The sequence below is a fragment of the Callithrix jacchus genome, chromosome X, assembly GCF_049354715.1.
Source record: "Callithrix jacchus isolate 240 chromosome X, calJac240_pri, whole genome shotgun sequence".
In the NCBI taxonomy this organism is placed as follows: Eukaryota; Metazoa; Chordata; class Mammalia; order Primates; family Cebidae; genus Callithrix; species Callithrix jacchus.
This window is the reverse complement of record NC_133524.1, coordinates 108112215-108128215: the sequence shown is the minus strand read 5'-3', so window position 1 is coordinate 108128215 and position 16001 is coordinate 108112215. Positions and strand designations below refer to the sequence as shown.

At 35.9% G+C, this 16001-nt stretch overlaps 1 protein-coding gene across 1 annotated transcript in view; it reads right to left on the bottom strand.

Annotated features, from left to right (window-relative positions):
* Nucleotides 1-16001, bottom strand: part of ALG13 (ALG13 UDP-N-acetylglucosaminyltransferase subunit) — a 75549-nt gene that overhangs the window by 16020 nt on the left and 43528 nt on the right. Inside the window, 5 exon segments of the mRNA XM_003735803.6 lie at nt 474-671; nt 8444-8609; nt 10215-10286; nt 14273-14328; nt 14427-14459. Coding sequence (XP_003735851.3) covers nt 474-671; nt 8444-8609; nt 10215-10286; nt 14273-14328; nt 14427-14459 — 525 coding nt within the window.

The following is a 16001-nucleotide window of genomic DNA, read 5'->3' as shown; positions in this document are numbered from 1 at the left end:
GAAAACACAGCAGAAATTCAAGGCAGATAAGACTCCTAATCCCCACTCCCTCAAATCTTTAAAATTCAGTTGAAATTCTAAATATAAAATATTGCAATAATTCATGTACTTGCGGAAACAATTTAAGAAATAAAGAAAAATTTGATACCAAGTCCTGTTTTGCAAAAAGACAGTTAAGAAAATCAAAGACAGCCATTTGAGAATCTTCTTCAGGGTAGGCATGTAGCTACCAAAATGAAAGAAAACAAAAAAACAGCAGCACACATCAACTCAACCATTCATTTGTTGATTATGTAGACCATATTCTGTTTTCAGCTTTTAATTGCTCCTTTCCTTAGTCACTTGCTGCATTGTGTTCTCAAGTCAATTTTCATTTGGTTCCCCATTTCCCAATAGGTCAACCAAAGAGAGAGATGCTCTAAAAATATTTTTTAAATCTCAGACCCCTCACCTAAGTCTCAAAATCTACTTACCTTGAGGCAAATCACTGCCGCTTGGATCACAGGAATAAGATGGAGGTGGTGGTGGTGGTGGTAAATTTGAAGCCTCTCCCACATCAAGAGGAGGAGGAGGAGGAGGAGGAGGAGGTGGTGGTGGTGGTGGTAGTGGTAGAGAGGTACCAGCATGAGGAGTAGGAGCAGAATGGCATGGATAGGATGGCGAGGCAATCACTAACAAAGAAACAAAACATAACAGAGAAATATACAACTATAACACCTTATGAACAGTAGGTTCATCTGCTTGTCTCCAGTATGGTCATAGAACTCTTAAATCTTACTGTTTGGCTTTAAAAAAAAAAAAAACATGGACAGTGAGTTGTCAACATTCTCTTACACGTTAACAATCGAGAACTAGTTTATTACAGGTCGTTTTGATTTAAGAAAATTATTGGAAATTAAAAGGGAACAAACTGGAAGACACAGAGCTTTGATTATCAGACTTTGAACGCTTAGCTAACAGGTACATAAATAAAACGTATAATTATAGCAAAATTTTTACTTAGCTTAATACCCAATGCAAATTTAAGAATGTTTTCAGCAATCTGTCACTCTCGGTCAAATCACAAAATGTAGAAGCTAATAAGAGATGGACTAAAGTGGATAGATTACAGATTTTAGCAATCATTGAAGGTTTCTACTGGTAGCATCTGAGGAATATAGGGAACTTTAAATCATGACTGTCCCATTTCTAAGGAGGTACAGAATCTAAAAACAGGCTATATACAGTATCTTAACCTTTTAACTTTCTATACCTGTTACTACAGCCTAGAAACAATCAATACTCATTTAAAAGTTTGTTCTTGACATAAGAAATGCAGATGTAATTATGTTTAAATACTAATCCTATGATGAAAAAGGAAACAACATGTTTACAGCCTAGTTAAAACACATACCTGCATATATAACATAACTGGTAAATTTGTTAATTTTTTCTTTTTACAAAAGATGATTAATACAAACCCTTCAAGTTTAACTGAATGATTTTAAACAGCTTAAATCCAAGTACAAAATTTCATCATTGTGTTATCTGCATTATCATTTTAACCCTGAGAAACATAGAAAGTTCAGTCTTAATCTATAAAGGTTTAAACTCAGAGTTTTAGCACACTGAGGTTAGCATAGAAACAATTCACACAAGTTGAATTTGTTAATCTGATGTTTTAGCAAGACATAATCCACATTGTTTCCATTTACTGATCAGTACTAACAATATACTCACCTATATCATTTGTACAATTACAGGCTAACAGTAATAGATCTATGTCTTTGGGTGATCTAAAACTTTATAAACAACTTTTTAGGAGTAATACAATTATTATCTCAATTGTGGTATTGGTTACACAACTCTGCATTTGTCAAAGCTCACAGAACTGGGCACCAAAAATGAATTATACTGTATCTAAATTAAACAGCAAATTCTTAGAGCTTGCTCAACTAGCTGTTTTGGAGTCTTGTCATACATTTAGAAATGTCTAATTTTACAGTTTTGAGAGAGGAATTTAATTTTCAGAATATCTCCAAATGTAGATACAGATTTTTTTTAATAAAATGGTTCCAACAAAACTCTGCTCTTACTCCTTTTAAACTAGCACTGAAAACAAATCATACCATCTTTTTTAAAAAAGCAAATGGAGAAAGGCAGTTAGCTAAAGATAGTAGAATGTTATTAAGATCACTAGGTAAAAACCAACTACTAGACATACAAACGGCTAAATACATTCTCACGGGCCTGAAAGAATCAAGAGTAGACACAATTTGGAGGTTACTTTGTCTGAATTCACCTTCCGTATAAATGCACAGTGTTACAATAAACCCTCCACAAAAAAGCTTTTAGAATTTCAAGTTTCTATAGAGATGCATCAGTATCTCATCCTTAGACTTACAAAGAGCTCCACAGGCTTAACATATACATTTCAAGAGATGGCTCACGAATTATAGAAACGTCTTCTAAAATACTAGTAGAAATCAATGTAATGCATTCAGAATGCTGATTTCCCCCATCCCTGTAGCTGTAGTCTGCCTCAGGACACTTCAGAAGAGAACATAATAAGAACATAATATATAATAAGATACTGTTGCTTCTCCAAAAATCACAGAGCAGGGCCAAGGCCAAGGTATGGTGAGATGCAGCAGTGCAAAATTTAAAGGGCTACCCAAACTAACACAAAGAAAACTGCTATGAATACAACATCAAAATTTTTAATAAAGACAGGATCCAACCCTGTACTTGCATGACCCCAAGAGTATATGCCTCACTCAACTCACCTTAAACCTGGTCCACAGATCTGGTCTTTATTGATACTTTGTACTCAAATTTTTTTATATTAATCTTTATTTTTTTAATGATGAATTAAAGTGTTATTTATCTTGACTACTGTGGTGTGTGTTTGTATGTGTTTTGGTTTTTTTTTTTTTTTTTTGACATTCTATTAAATTTTGCACTCAGGGAGAGTCACTGATCCCAGCCCTGGCAAAAGACTTGGGAACATTTACTGAAATCCAGAGCTTTAAGTTGACAGGATTTAACGCCTAAAAGGAGACTCATAATTAAGGGCAATCATCACATGTAGTTACCTGGCAGATTAGCAGTCACTTAAAGATGGGAGGGGCCTGCCAGAGAGAGATATGAACAACAAAGTGGGAAAAATCAGTTGTTTCATCTAGAGGATGGACAAGAATGACAAAGAGCAACTAAAAAGTAGCCGGATCTAGTAAAGCAGATCTACAGTTGAGGTTCATTAAGTGACTAAACAAAAAGTAAACAAATGAAGGCAGTGTACATTTTAAGAAAAATCTGTCATTTAAATGGTAATCTTTCAATGATTCCACAAATAAAACATTACAATTCTTGCTTCATCTATCACTTGAATTTAAGCTCAGACAGCTGCTGGAAGCAGACAGCAAATGTTTTCTCCTACAACTAGCAAAATGTAGTAAAACTAGGGTCTACACTGACATTTCCAGTAAAAAATTTATATCATCATTAAATAACATTTATTATTTTTGTTCCAGGTACTGTGCTAAGCACTTTTTTTTTCCTTTGAGATGACGTCTTACTCTATTGCCCAGGCTGGAGTGCAACGGTGTGGTCTCAGCTCACTGCAACTTCCAATTCCTGAGTTCAAGTGATTCTCCTGCCTCAGCCTCCCAAATAGCTGGGATTACAGGCACCTGCCACCATGCCCAGCTAATTTTCATATTTTTAGTAGAGATAGGGTTTTACTATGTTGGCCAGGCTGGTCTGGAAATCCTGACCTCAGGTGATCCACCCACCTTGGCCTCCCCAAGTGCTGGGATTACAGGTGGGAGCCACTGCACCCAGCCTACTTTATCTTTTTATAAATGAAACAGATACAGCGAACTAATCAAATACATATTGCTTAATGAGTCATTTTAACGTGGATACTACCCATGTCTAGAAATACTTCATTAGTCTCTTTTTCCCTCCTAACAAAACCAACAATTATTTTGACTTTAAATAGTAATCACTTCCTCGGGGTCTTTTCAGAGTTTTGTCACTCAAATGTGCATCCATGAACACTACTAGTTTTTAGTCTTGTTCATTAAAAAAATTGGCTATTTCTTGAATCTCCTAATGTATTGGTCCCTCCTTCGTCTATTTCCTGACAGTTCTGCTTTAAAGGATCTGGGCACTTTGACCTGATAAGCTTCCCACAGTCTGGATTTTGCAGATTACATACTCATGGTGCAATTCAACATGTATTCTGTATTTCCTGTCAATAGGTAGTTAGATCCAGGAGACTGAATAAGACACAGGATTGATTTCTTTGGCACATCTATAGCTAATGTTTGACTATCTTTGCAATCTTAGTAGCTACTGATGTTTAATGTCCATCCATTTAATGGGAACTGCAAAATTATTCTGTCACTTTTTTATTGATTATTGATTAGTTAGAATACTATTACAAAGAGATACTTCCCCTCATCTATTTGGTTAATCAGTGGTATAGTTCATAAAAGGCAAGCAGAATAAATGCTTATTTCATGTTCTAGTTTTCAAGAAAATGAATTTATTTCCTATCATCCTCTTAAAGCAAGCAATTTAAAAAAATATCATTAAGAACTTCGACATACTTGGCATGTTCCAATCTAGTGCAATGATCATTGTTGAGGCTCAAATTGTTCCATCTTTGGCCAGTGAGAATCCTTTTGTGATGGCTTCTGAGTCCTTTTGACACAATGCCTATACTCTTTGATATGTTCCTTGCTATCTTATATGATAAGATGTTCCAGGCTCATCTTGAACATTTCCTGCCCAGACCTGGAATCAGACATTTCTCCATAGAGCCCAGTTTTTTCTTTTTTACAGTAATAAATGGTATTTTAAGACCAAAAACTAGGTATTAGGGATACTTATTGTTTACAGGCCTTTCAGTGGACAGAGCAAGGAAACATATACATATATTTAAAGATATCTCAAGTTCATATTGATACTTCTAATTCAAATTCAAAACTATAAAAGCTTTCAATTAGCCTCTACAACAACTGCAATACCTTTTTTCCATACTAAGAATCCTGATTCACAAGGACACAGGGGATAAAATTAGAATATCCCGTAATTACTCATTTACTTTAGCCCACATTACACAGTCTCAGAATAACATTGATTATCTAAATAAAAGAACCTGATGTGACTGAGAACATGAAAAATGCTCTGCCCATCTTTGTCCATATTCACTCAATTCTACCATTAAAAAAAATAACTACATCTACACCCTCCAAACATAAGCCTATTACATAGTATAGTCTCAACTTCTCAGCCCTCATTTGTCTTACTTCTACAGGTAACTATGTATTTAATACTTGCCATCACGTTCTTATGTCTCTAACATCTCTAATTGGTCTGTCTCTAATTTTTCTGGTAGCCTAAAACTCTAAGTTCATTCTCTAGTCTACTGTTGTCCAATACAAGTTTTTGTGATGGTAGAAATATTCTCTATCTGTGTTGTCCAATACAGTAGCTACTAGCCACATGTGGCTTTGAGCATTTGTATATGGCTAATGCAACTGAGGAAATAAAGATTTACTTTATTTAACTATAATTAATTTCCACAGGTGGCTAGTGATTACCCTGCTTGACAGTACAGCTCTCAGAGATTCATCAGAAGGGCTCATGGGAATAATATTATTGGGTTCTTACAGGTTGCCCTTTGTGCTTGAAAATCACTTTGATTAGATACAAAATTATTGGTTCACATATTCTTTCCCTGGGTATCTTAAATGTTATTCTATTTTCTTCTAGCATAAAGCAATACTGTCAAAGTTTGATGATTAGCATTATATTTCTCTTACATGCCATAAACTTAGATATCAGGACTTAAGTAGTAATTTTATTAGAATATTCTGCTGTTCCTTGTTCTGGGTCAATATTCTCAGGTATTCAGGGTACTGTTTCAAGTATGTACTTTTAAAACTTTTTAAACTTGATATGGTTTGGCTTTGTGTCCACACCCAAATCTCATCTTGAATTGTAAACTGTGTTGTAATCTCCTGAATCATGGAAGCGGTTTTCACTATGCTGTTCTTGTGATAGTGAATGAATTCCCACCAGATCTGATAGTTTTATAAATGGCCATTTCCCCTGCACTTTCACTGTCCTGGTGCCTTGTGAAGAACGTGTCTGCTTCCCCTTCACCTTCTGCCATGATTGAAGGTTTCCTGAGGCTTCCTCAGCCATGCAGAACTGTGAGTCAATTAAACCTCTTTCCTTTATAAATTATCTAGTCTCAGGGATTTCTTTATAGCAGTGTGGAAACAAACTAATACTAAACTTCAGCAAAGTTTTCTAAATTATAGCTTTTGGTATTTTTGTTCCCTTACTTTGGTTTTCTTTTTCAGGGACTTCTATCCATGCTTGCTCTTATTTACCTAACTTCAAATATGTTTCTTTAAAATCTTTATCCTCATTTTTTTTTTTCAATTTTAGATTTCACCCTTCTTACATCTTTATCTTTTAAAAAAGTTTATCGCTGGGCATGGTGGCTCATGCCTGTAATCCCAGCACTTTGGGAGGCTGAGGTGGGTAAATCACTTAAGCCCAGGAGTTCAAGACCAGGTTGGGCAACATGACAAGACCCTGTCTCTACAAAAACACAATAATTAGCTGAGTGTGGTGGCGCGTGCCTATAGTCCCAGCTACTGGGGGCTGAGGCAGGAGGATCGTTTGAACCCTGGAGATCCAGGCTGCAGTGAGCCATGATCATGCCACCACACTCTACTTGGTGACACAGCAAAATCCTGTCTCAAAAAAAAAAAAAAAATTAAAGCCTACAGCACCCTTATTTCTCTTAACACATTATCTGCTGCACATACAGAGTGAGTATTCCTAATTTGGAAATCTGAAATTCAAACTGCTCCAAATTCCAAAACTAAGTTCCTATATAGTGCTCAAAGGAAATGCTCACTGGAGAATCATGGATTTTCAGATTAAGGATGCTCAACAAGTATAATGCAAATATTCCAAAATCTAAGAAAAAAAAAATTCCTATGTTCAAAACACTTCTGGTCCCAAGCACTTTGAATAAGGAATACTCAACCTGCATTTGCTCAAGCTCATAGTTTAGTCTCCATTACTAAAATTACCTTCTCCCCTTTATAATTATTTCTTGAGTTCTATCACCTCAGTGAGTTTTTCTAATTCTGATTTACATTATTCTTAAATGTTTTGTATTCTTAGTATCTTTAGCTCATTTTGAAATAGTTTGTCATGGTTTTTAGTTTGTTTAGTCCTGCTTAGTGTTTCATTTCTAATATGTTTTCACTGCCTGTAGGGATATTATTCTGCTTTTTATTCCCTAAGATGTATTTGCATAACATTTGACCTTAACCCTCTTGTTCTTTTTCCAGACCTGCTCTTTTCTCTATCCTGATCAATTCAGATTCCACTCTTAGCAGTTTCTTCCCAGTGTGGAATATTATCCTAAAAGGGAGCTCTGGCAGGTCAATTTTGAAAAGTAGAGGTTAAACTGTTTCAAGCCCTTTAAGTCCTCTACTATGCCTCATGCACTCACCTAGTATTAGAGACACCAAATCCCTTCCCAGTTTTAGCTGCTGCTTCCAAATTATCCGTCCCACTTTTCAGTGCATTCTTATTCACTGGAATTCTCATGTATATAAGACAACATCCTCAATGCTTCTATGTTCTTGCTCCCTCACAGACCCTGATAACATGCAAGTCTTCTGACTGGTGGTTTGTGCCTACCTGCTTAAATTCTGGGGTTCATGGGGATACCTTGTCACTTATTTTTGTTGTAGGTGTCATGGGTTTTGACTTCACTATTTCCATTTTTATTTGGAGATTCAGATTGAGAAGATAATGCTGTTGTTGACACCACCTTCCTAGAATTCTACTGAAAATTAAAAATGTTATTAACTCATTCAAAGTCCAAAACCACTTCATGAATTGGTACTATCAGTACCCCCAGGCCACAGATAAAAAGCTTCAATAGTTTGTACAAAATTATAGAATCAGTAAGTTGCAAAACCAGGATTCTAACCCAGATCTTTTAAATTCTAGAGCCTCTATCTTTTATTATGATATTTACAGGACAATTATTCATTACAAAGGAATGTGTTTTATAGAATTCCCGCAAAGTTTGCTATAAAGTGAGAAACATTTCTCTCTTAATTCTTACATGATAAAACTTAACTAATGGTTTGAAAAACTAGTACAAGTCCCCTAATTCAGCAGGTAGCAAAATGATAGGTATAAAATCTTACCAGAGCAAAATTTGCAGTAAACTTAAATCCCTGACTCTCAAATCTCATGAAATCCTCAATGGCAGAACATACTTTATTAAGTAGGTTAAATAAATTTAATTCTGGAAATTAAACTAATGATATCTAATCACTAGAATAGCTGGAGGTGCATGATCATGAATAGGAAAAGAGGCTTCCAAAGTACGCAACCGCTAATAACCTACCTGGCCTGCCTTGTGTAGGTGGAGATACAAATAGAGGCTGTATAGCATTCTGTGAGGAAACTGAAGTGGTAATAATAGCTTGATTAACTGCTTCACAGTTAGATAAGTCTGGAGCTGGAACATTACTGGCACAGGAAGCTGCAACTGGTACAAAAGTTCCCATCACCTGTAAGTGTGGAAGAAAGTTCAAAACTCTAAGTTTGGTTTCTCACACAGTAATAGTTTGTTATCTGATCCTAAACTTCAGAAAATAGTAATTAGTTTTGACAACTAAAACACTGAAAATCAATCTTCATGTAAACCTTAAACAGGAATGTTATTTCTTTCAGGAGATCATAGGTGACTTGAGAGCTTTAATTTTTTAATTCATTTATTTCTAAAAAAGTAATACATTAATATGATTTGAAAATCAAGTATTAAATCGTATGCAATGGAAAGTTGCCCCCCAAGCCCTGTCCTCCATCTGCCTAGTTGCCAGCTCCCAAACAGTTAACCTCTGGGCTTCCTGCATATTATTCCAGAGATTTGTAATATATATTCATTTTTACATGCATATATATGGCCCCCACACAAGCTAAAACCTTTTTTTTTTTTTTTTTTTTTTTTTGGAGACAGGGTCTCACTCCTATCGCCCAGCTGGAGTGCAGTAGCATGATTTCAGTTCACTGTAGCTTCCACTTTCCAGGCTCAGATGATTCTCCCACCTCAGCCTCCTGAGTAGCTGGGACTACAGTCATGCACCACCACACCCAGAAAATTTTTTATATTTTTAATAGAGACAGAGTTTTGTCATGTTTTCAAGGCTGGTCTTGAACCCCTCAGCTCAAGCAATCTGCCCACCTTAGCCTCCCAAAGTGTTGGGATTACAGGCATGAGCCACCGCATCTGGTCTACACTTTAAAGAGAAAGGGTGCCTTGCATTTTTTATTACATTATAAGACTGCAATTTTTTTTTCTGCTTACGCAGTAGCTACTTAAGAGAATAAACTATTTTTTCACAACACCCTGCACAGGGATCTGCATAGAAAGATAGTCAATAAATGGTAACGGACTCTTCTTGAACACACTGTCCTCACTGGCAGTCTCCATTTTCTTAACACCCAACTGCAGTGTGGTTGCTACCCACACTGGTCCTCTGCAACTGTATTCAAAGTCACCAGTGGTCTCTATGGCAACAAATCTTAGTAGACTTTTGTTAATCCTTATGTTGCTTGACCTCTTGGCAGCAACTGACACCAGGCTGCTCCTTGAAACATTCTCTTCCTAGGGCTTCCATAATATTCCTCTCTCATGTTTTTACTCCCTCCTTGGCTGTTCCTTCTTACCCATTATCTAAGATTTGACAATCCATAGGCTGTTTCTAGATGCCCTTCTCAATCTCTTCCTTTGCTCAGAATGATCTTGTTTACTTCTATGGTTTCAGCTACCTTTTTAATGCTGATTCTCCATTCTATAGGAAAGCTTTAAAATAAGTTTCCGTTAATGAGACAGAATTGACAGGTAATTTACATTAACTCACTCCTTATGTAAAAGAGGCTCACAGTAGACTATGAGTAATCTAAAGCCAGCACACAGAACAGTGTCTGGAACACAGTAGATATTCAATAATTTGTTGAATGAATTTACTAATCACTGTATCAGACACCAGAAGGTACAATAATACCTAAAGGAACAAAAGCAGTTGCTTTGAAGTATAATGAAGGTAAATGAAAAGAGAAATTTTTTCTCTGTTCAGGCCATTGTAACTGCTTAATAACACTATTAAGATTACCTTCTGGGGGTAGTTGTATGAGGCAACTGTGTCCTGAGGAGACATAGAACATGATTTTCTGTCCTGAAGAGACTTTAATAAATACAAAAATACAGTTAAATAAAAAAAAACCAACATGACAATAAGAAATTTGCTTTGTTTCAACGTATTTTAAAACTAAATGAAAGTGATCAGTCCTGAAATAATGCAAATTTGGAAGTAACGCCTAAGACAAAGCTCTAAAAGTTATCATTCTAAAATGTGATTTAGGGGACTGCTTTGTTACCTATCTACAGAAATCCCCAACACATCTAACTCAAGTCCTAAATGTAGATACTAAAACGTAACTGATAATTGAAATTTAAACACTTTTTCAGTGACCTTTGCCTTAAAACCTTCAAGTACTGTAGGACCAACAATAGTTTTGAAAAAAAAAAAAAGGCATTCTATCTGAATATGTAGCTGGGTACAAGGGTATATTGGTTATTCAGCTACATTTTCTCTAAGTGAGATTTAACAGATATTGTAATATTCAAGTATCATTCTCCTCTGACTCAAGACTGTGTCTTTCTAGAAGCAAAAATGAAATCTGAATGGCTTGGACTCATGCATGATAGCTTGTCGTGGCAGCAAAAACTCTAGCAGCAGAAATTGGTTACACTGATAAGAGCACAGAGAGAACAGGGAAACGTAATCACAGGAAACAACAAGAGGAACCTTACTGTGAAAAAGTGAGCCCCACTTAACATGGACATTCACAAAGTTTGTGTTCAAGTATAGCCAAAGCCCCTGCCAAAAAGCAGACATTTTCCCTGGCTCAGAATACCAAACGCTTCTTGAGAAACATTTAGTTGAGTGTTAGGCATGGAAATAAGAAGCAGAAATAAATGGTCACGATTTCTTAGAAGGCTATGCCTAGATATCTTTATTCAAAGAGTCCTGCTTTGGACAAAAACAAACATAAATAGAAGAGACTTAATTTAAAAAGCTTCTGCACAACACAGAGCAAACAGACAACTCACAGAGTGGAATAAAAATCTTTGCAATCTATCAATCTATACATTCAACAAAGGACTAATATCCAGAATCTACAAGGAACTGGATTCAGCAAGAAAAAAAAAATCCCATCGAAAAGTGAGCTAAGGACATGAACAGACAATTCTCAAAAGAGAATTTTGGCCATACAAATGGCCAACAAACATGAAAAAAATGCTCAACATCACTAATTATCAAGCATATGCTGATAAAACCCACAATGTGGTATCATCTCACTCCTGCAAGAATGGCCATAATCAAAAATATAAAAAATAGATGTTGGCATGGATGTGGTGAAAAGGGAAAGCTTTTATACTGTTGGTAGGAACGTAAGCTAGGGGTTGAGGGATAAAAGACTACGCATTTGGTGCTCAAGTGATGAGTGCACTGAAATCTCAGAAATCACCACTAAAGGACTTACTAATTGTAACCACCACCTATTCTCCAAAAACCTGTTGAAATTAAAAACTAAAAATGAGGTTTTTTAAAAAACGTACACTGGTAATTCTGAAGACATTTCTCCTTTATTTTAGCAATAACAGACATTTGCTATGGATTTGGTGATGGGGGTAGAGGGAGTAGAATATATGAAGAGATTGAAAGCTATTGGGGTTTTTTAAATTCAGAACAAAAAGGAACATGTGACAAGAGAAACTGAAGGAATAGAAAAAAAGCATCTATTCTTGTCTTCCCTCATGGTAAAATTCTTACTTGCCTTTTCACTTGGATGGCTACTTCAAGAAGTAATATCAAAAGCATATGATATGAGAATAATAATGGTGGCAGGAAAAGGGGGAGAAAACTTTCTCTGGAAGGAACAAAGTAAGGGAAGGAGAAAAAACAGAAAGAAAATTACGTATCAGAGTTTTCTTCTCATTCCTAAGGTGTATTGCCTAAACAGTAAAAACAAACATTTAGTATATTAAGATGTCACAGCTAATTATGACTAATTCTCTAATTAGTCATAATTAGAGAATATAAGGTAGTTATTCAAGTTCCTTACAAATATTCCAGTTCTCCTGGATACATGGTAGGACTGCCCTTCCCAGCTCGATCCAAAGTCGGGAATGACCATGTTACTTGGTCAATAAAATATAAACAGAAATGTTATGAGTCAATGTCCAATTTCTGTATCTTTTGCCCTGTTGTGATGATCACGATAGTATGTGTCCATCAGCCTGGGTCCTTAAGTGACTATGAAGAACAGTCATAGTCTGGAAGCCTGCTACCAGCTTGAATTGAACCTATATAACATTAGCAAGCACAACTCTTCCCGAGTTAAGGCACTAAGATTCAGGGGAGTTATTATAGTGCAGCATAACCTAGCTGGACTGAAACAGAAATTGGTAACTAGAAGTAGGGTACGGCTACAACAAAATCCTAATTGAGAAGGAATTATGAACGTGTAGCTCTCAGGGTAAGCAGTTTAGAAGACAGGATGTTAGTATTGTGCTTTGATTACTGTTGGTATGGTTTAAAGCAAGTTATTTTAAGACAACTGTGTGTAGGAGACAATTAGTAGTTTGTAGGCAGGAATGAAAGGGAACAGATTCCTTGCATACAGAGACTCATGGGGTCGAAGGAACAATTGTTTCAACCCTAAACTATAAAGGGTAATATTGACGAATGCTTTGAATAACGGCAACATGAAAACTTAACCTTGTAGTAACTCTTTTGTTAAAAACCCCTGAATGTAATAAGATGTCTCAAAGCCAGAGTTCAACTAAGGGTATAACACCTAGTAAATCCTTGCACTTCAACAAAATGGTTGTAGAAAAGTTTCCAAAAGGCATGGCTCTTCCATCAATGCAAGATAAACTGAAGCCACTTGCAATCAAGCAGAGAAAAATACAAGGATTAAAAACACAAAGAATTATAGCAAGTCTTAGTAGTCTATTTATAGAAAAGAATTGTAGTATGGTTACTGGTACATGAAACCAAAATAAATCAAAAGAAGCAGAATAAATTAATCTCACAGCCAAAGAAATCATGAGCCAAAACTAAAACCATTCAATTGAGATAAAACCATCCTTGGGCCTCCAATTTGCTGTTAAGTAGCAAGCTTAGAAAGCTGCTCAGTTGCTAAGGAAGGATTATTCTCCAATGCCTACTTGAAATATTGCCAAGCAAGGATGGGCCTTGGGAGTAGCCAAGAGCCTCAGAAAATGAACAAGAGAACTCTTCAGGGACGAGTCCCCATGAGTACGTTGGGGGCCCTTAAGGTCTCAGAATTGCTACAGGACAGTAACTGTTTTTTATCCCCCATTTTCCCCCTTTCTGAGTGGGAATTTCAGTGCCTGCTTCAGTATTGTAAACTGGGGAGAGAGGGTTAAAAAAAATCTGTATTTTTGGTCTCAAGATCACAAGAAGCCACATCTGGACCCAATATAATAAGTACTACACACAGCCCAGAAATCTATGGCTATGAGTTTGATTACACTGAATGGGACCTTTTAGGTGCCTCCTTTGAGGTAGAAACAACGGTTCTGCCTATGAGAGAGAGGGCAAGTTGAATGATACAGTTCTTAACACTGTTAAAATGTTTCTAACTTTTTGCCTTTCAGGCACAGAGAAGTTAAACTCTTCAGTGGTACCTGCTCTGGCCAGTTAAATGGAAAAGAAAGTGACATGTATCATCTCTGGTAGAAGCTGTAGAAGCCAGTGCACCATTTACCAAATTTTATTTCCTACCTTAGCAATCATGGACAAACTTCCATCAGCCTGAGTACCTGAGCAAGCCCTTCTATAGACTTCTACCAGCATAAGGGAGAAGCAACCTTTTGTTATATTAAGTGAGATTTATGATCCATTCTAATAAAAAAATCATAACATCTTCTAAAAGATCATTATTGCTGTTAGAATCTCTCTAAATAGATTAATTCCAGAAAATAAGTTAATTTGTCTCAATTTTTTTATCTTCAAAATGAGAATGATACTAAGCTTCACAGGGTTGTTCTGATTTAAATACATTTATATGTATAGCTCTTAACAGTACCCTAGTAAATAGTAGAGGCTATAACTCTTTGCCATTATTAAATACCTACCAAGTTTGCTGTAGATGCAGTTGTGCTATAAACACCTGAAGTTTCATAGTCTGGCTCTAGAGAATATAGCCAAAGTAAAAAAATGAGCATTATTTTATAGCTTGAAATTCTATAAACAATGATGAATGTCAGATCATTTATAGATCTTACTGACCTGCAGGATAAAGATATTCTTCATGATATTCCCCTGGGATAAAAAGACACAAGAATTGTGTTTATATAGGTCTTTTTTAGCTCAGCAGAGCCAAATGGTCAGCACTTGCTTTTTCCTCCAGTTTTATGGTTATATGTTCAAAACTAAAATGCACACATCCTGGAAAGTGAGAGGAGCTTTCAGACTAGTCAACAAATACTGAAGACAGAGATTAGCTGTAAACTTTACAAATCTCACCTCTGAAAATTTGCTTAGCTCTTAGAGGTCAGGCAGAGGTAAAAACTCAGTTGTGCCCAATTTTTCCAGGGAGGCTACAGTGTGGTGATTAAGCACATAGGCTCTGGAGTGAGGATTGCCTAGATGTGAACTGTGATTAACTACATGACTTTAGACAAGTATTTAATCTCTGTGCCTCAATTCTTCACTGTAAAATGGAATAACAGTATCTAGAGCTCATAGGCGTTTTGAGGATGGTTAATAGAAGTGAAAATAACTTAGCATAGTGCTTTACATATACTAAATACTCAATGGCCACTATAAATGGATTATGGATAATGAGTGTAATCCATTGTTTCCTTTGGTGGACATTAAGGGAATATGTTATGCCTCATCTGTTTTTCAATCTGTTTCATGTAAGTAATACATGCAAAATCAGTGTGTCCTCAAAGGATGGCTCAGCAGACTTAAGTATTTTAAGATTTCTGCACCACTGAAATGCAAAGTCAATACTCAATTGGATGGTTTTCCACCAAATATAACCCCACAGTTCTAAAGTAAATTTGATTCTAAAACACACCGCTTATCAAACACACATGCAACTCCTCCAGATTTAAAGTGGGAGCAAAGATTTGGTTATTTCAAATATACCACACTACTCATAGAGCTAAAAGACAAAAGGGTCATGTAAATAAGAGCAGACAGTAAATGTCCTTAAACACATATATGCACACATGTACAAAGTTTTCACAGATCATTCTTGTACTAGATTTTTTCACTTATTACATTCCTAAAAATATCGATTTTTGTCTACACTAGTAACAAAAAAAATACCATAAGAAAATAAGGAACTTATTAATAAGTTATTCGGAATGCCTCAAGCTACTCAATGCTCCACAATTATTACAATAGGCACATACAGTATCTTTTAAAAGTAAAAATAAACACATTCCATGGTAGGAGGCAATATAAAAAAACTGTTAAGGTATGTGTGTGTGTATGATTCCAATTATATAAAATGTCCATAGGAGGCAAATCAATAGAGAAAGAAAACAGATTGGTGATTGCTAAGGGCTGGGGACTGGGAGAAATGGGGAATGGCCCTAATGGGCACGGGGTTTCACTACTGTGGTGATAAAAATGGCCTAATATTAACTGTGGTGATGGTATGCAACTCTGAATAAAAACCATGGAATTGTATACTTTAAATAGCTGAAATTGTATGATATGTAAATTATATCTCAATAAAAGAGTTACAAAAAATTATATCTCTGCCATTTACCAAGGATATGACCTTGGCCATGTCATTTACCCTCTGAATCTCAATTTCCTCATATGTAAAATAGGGATAGCACATTC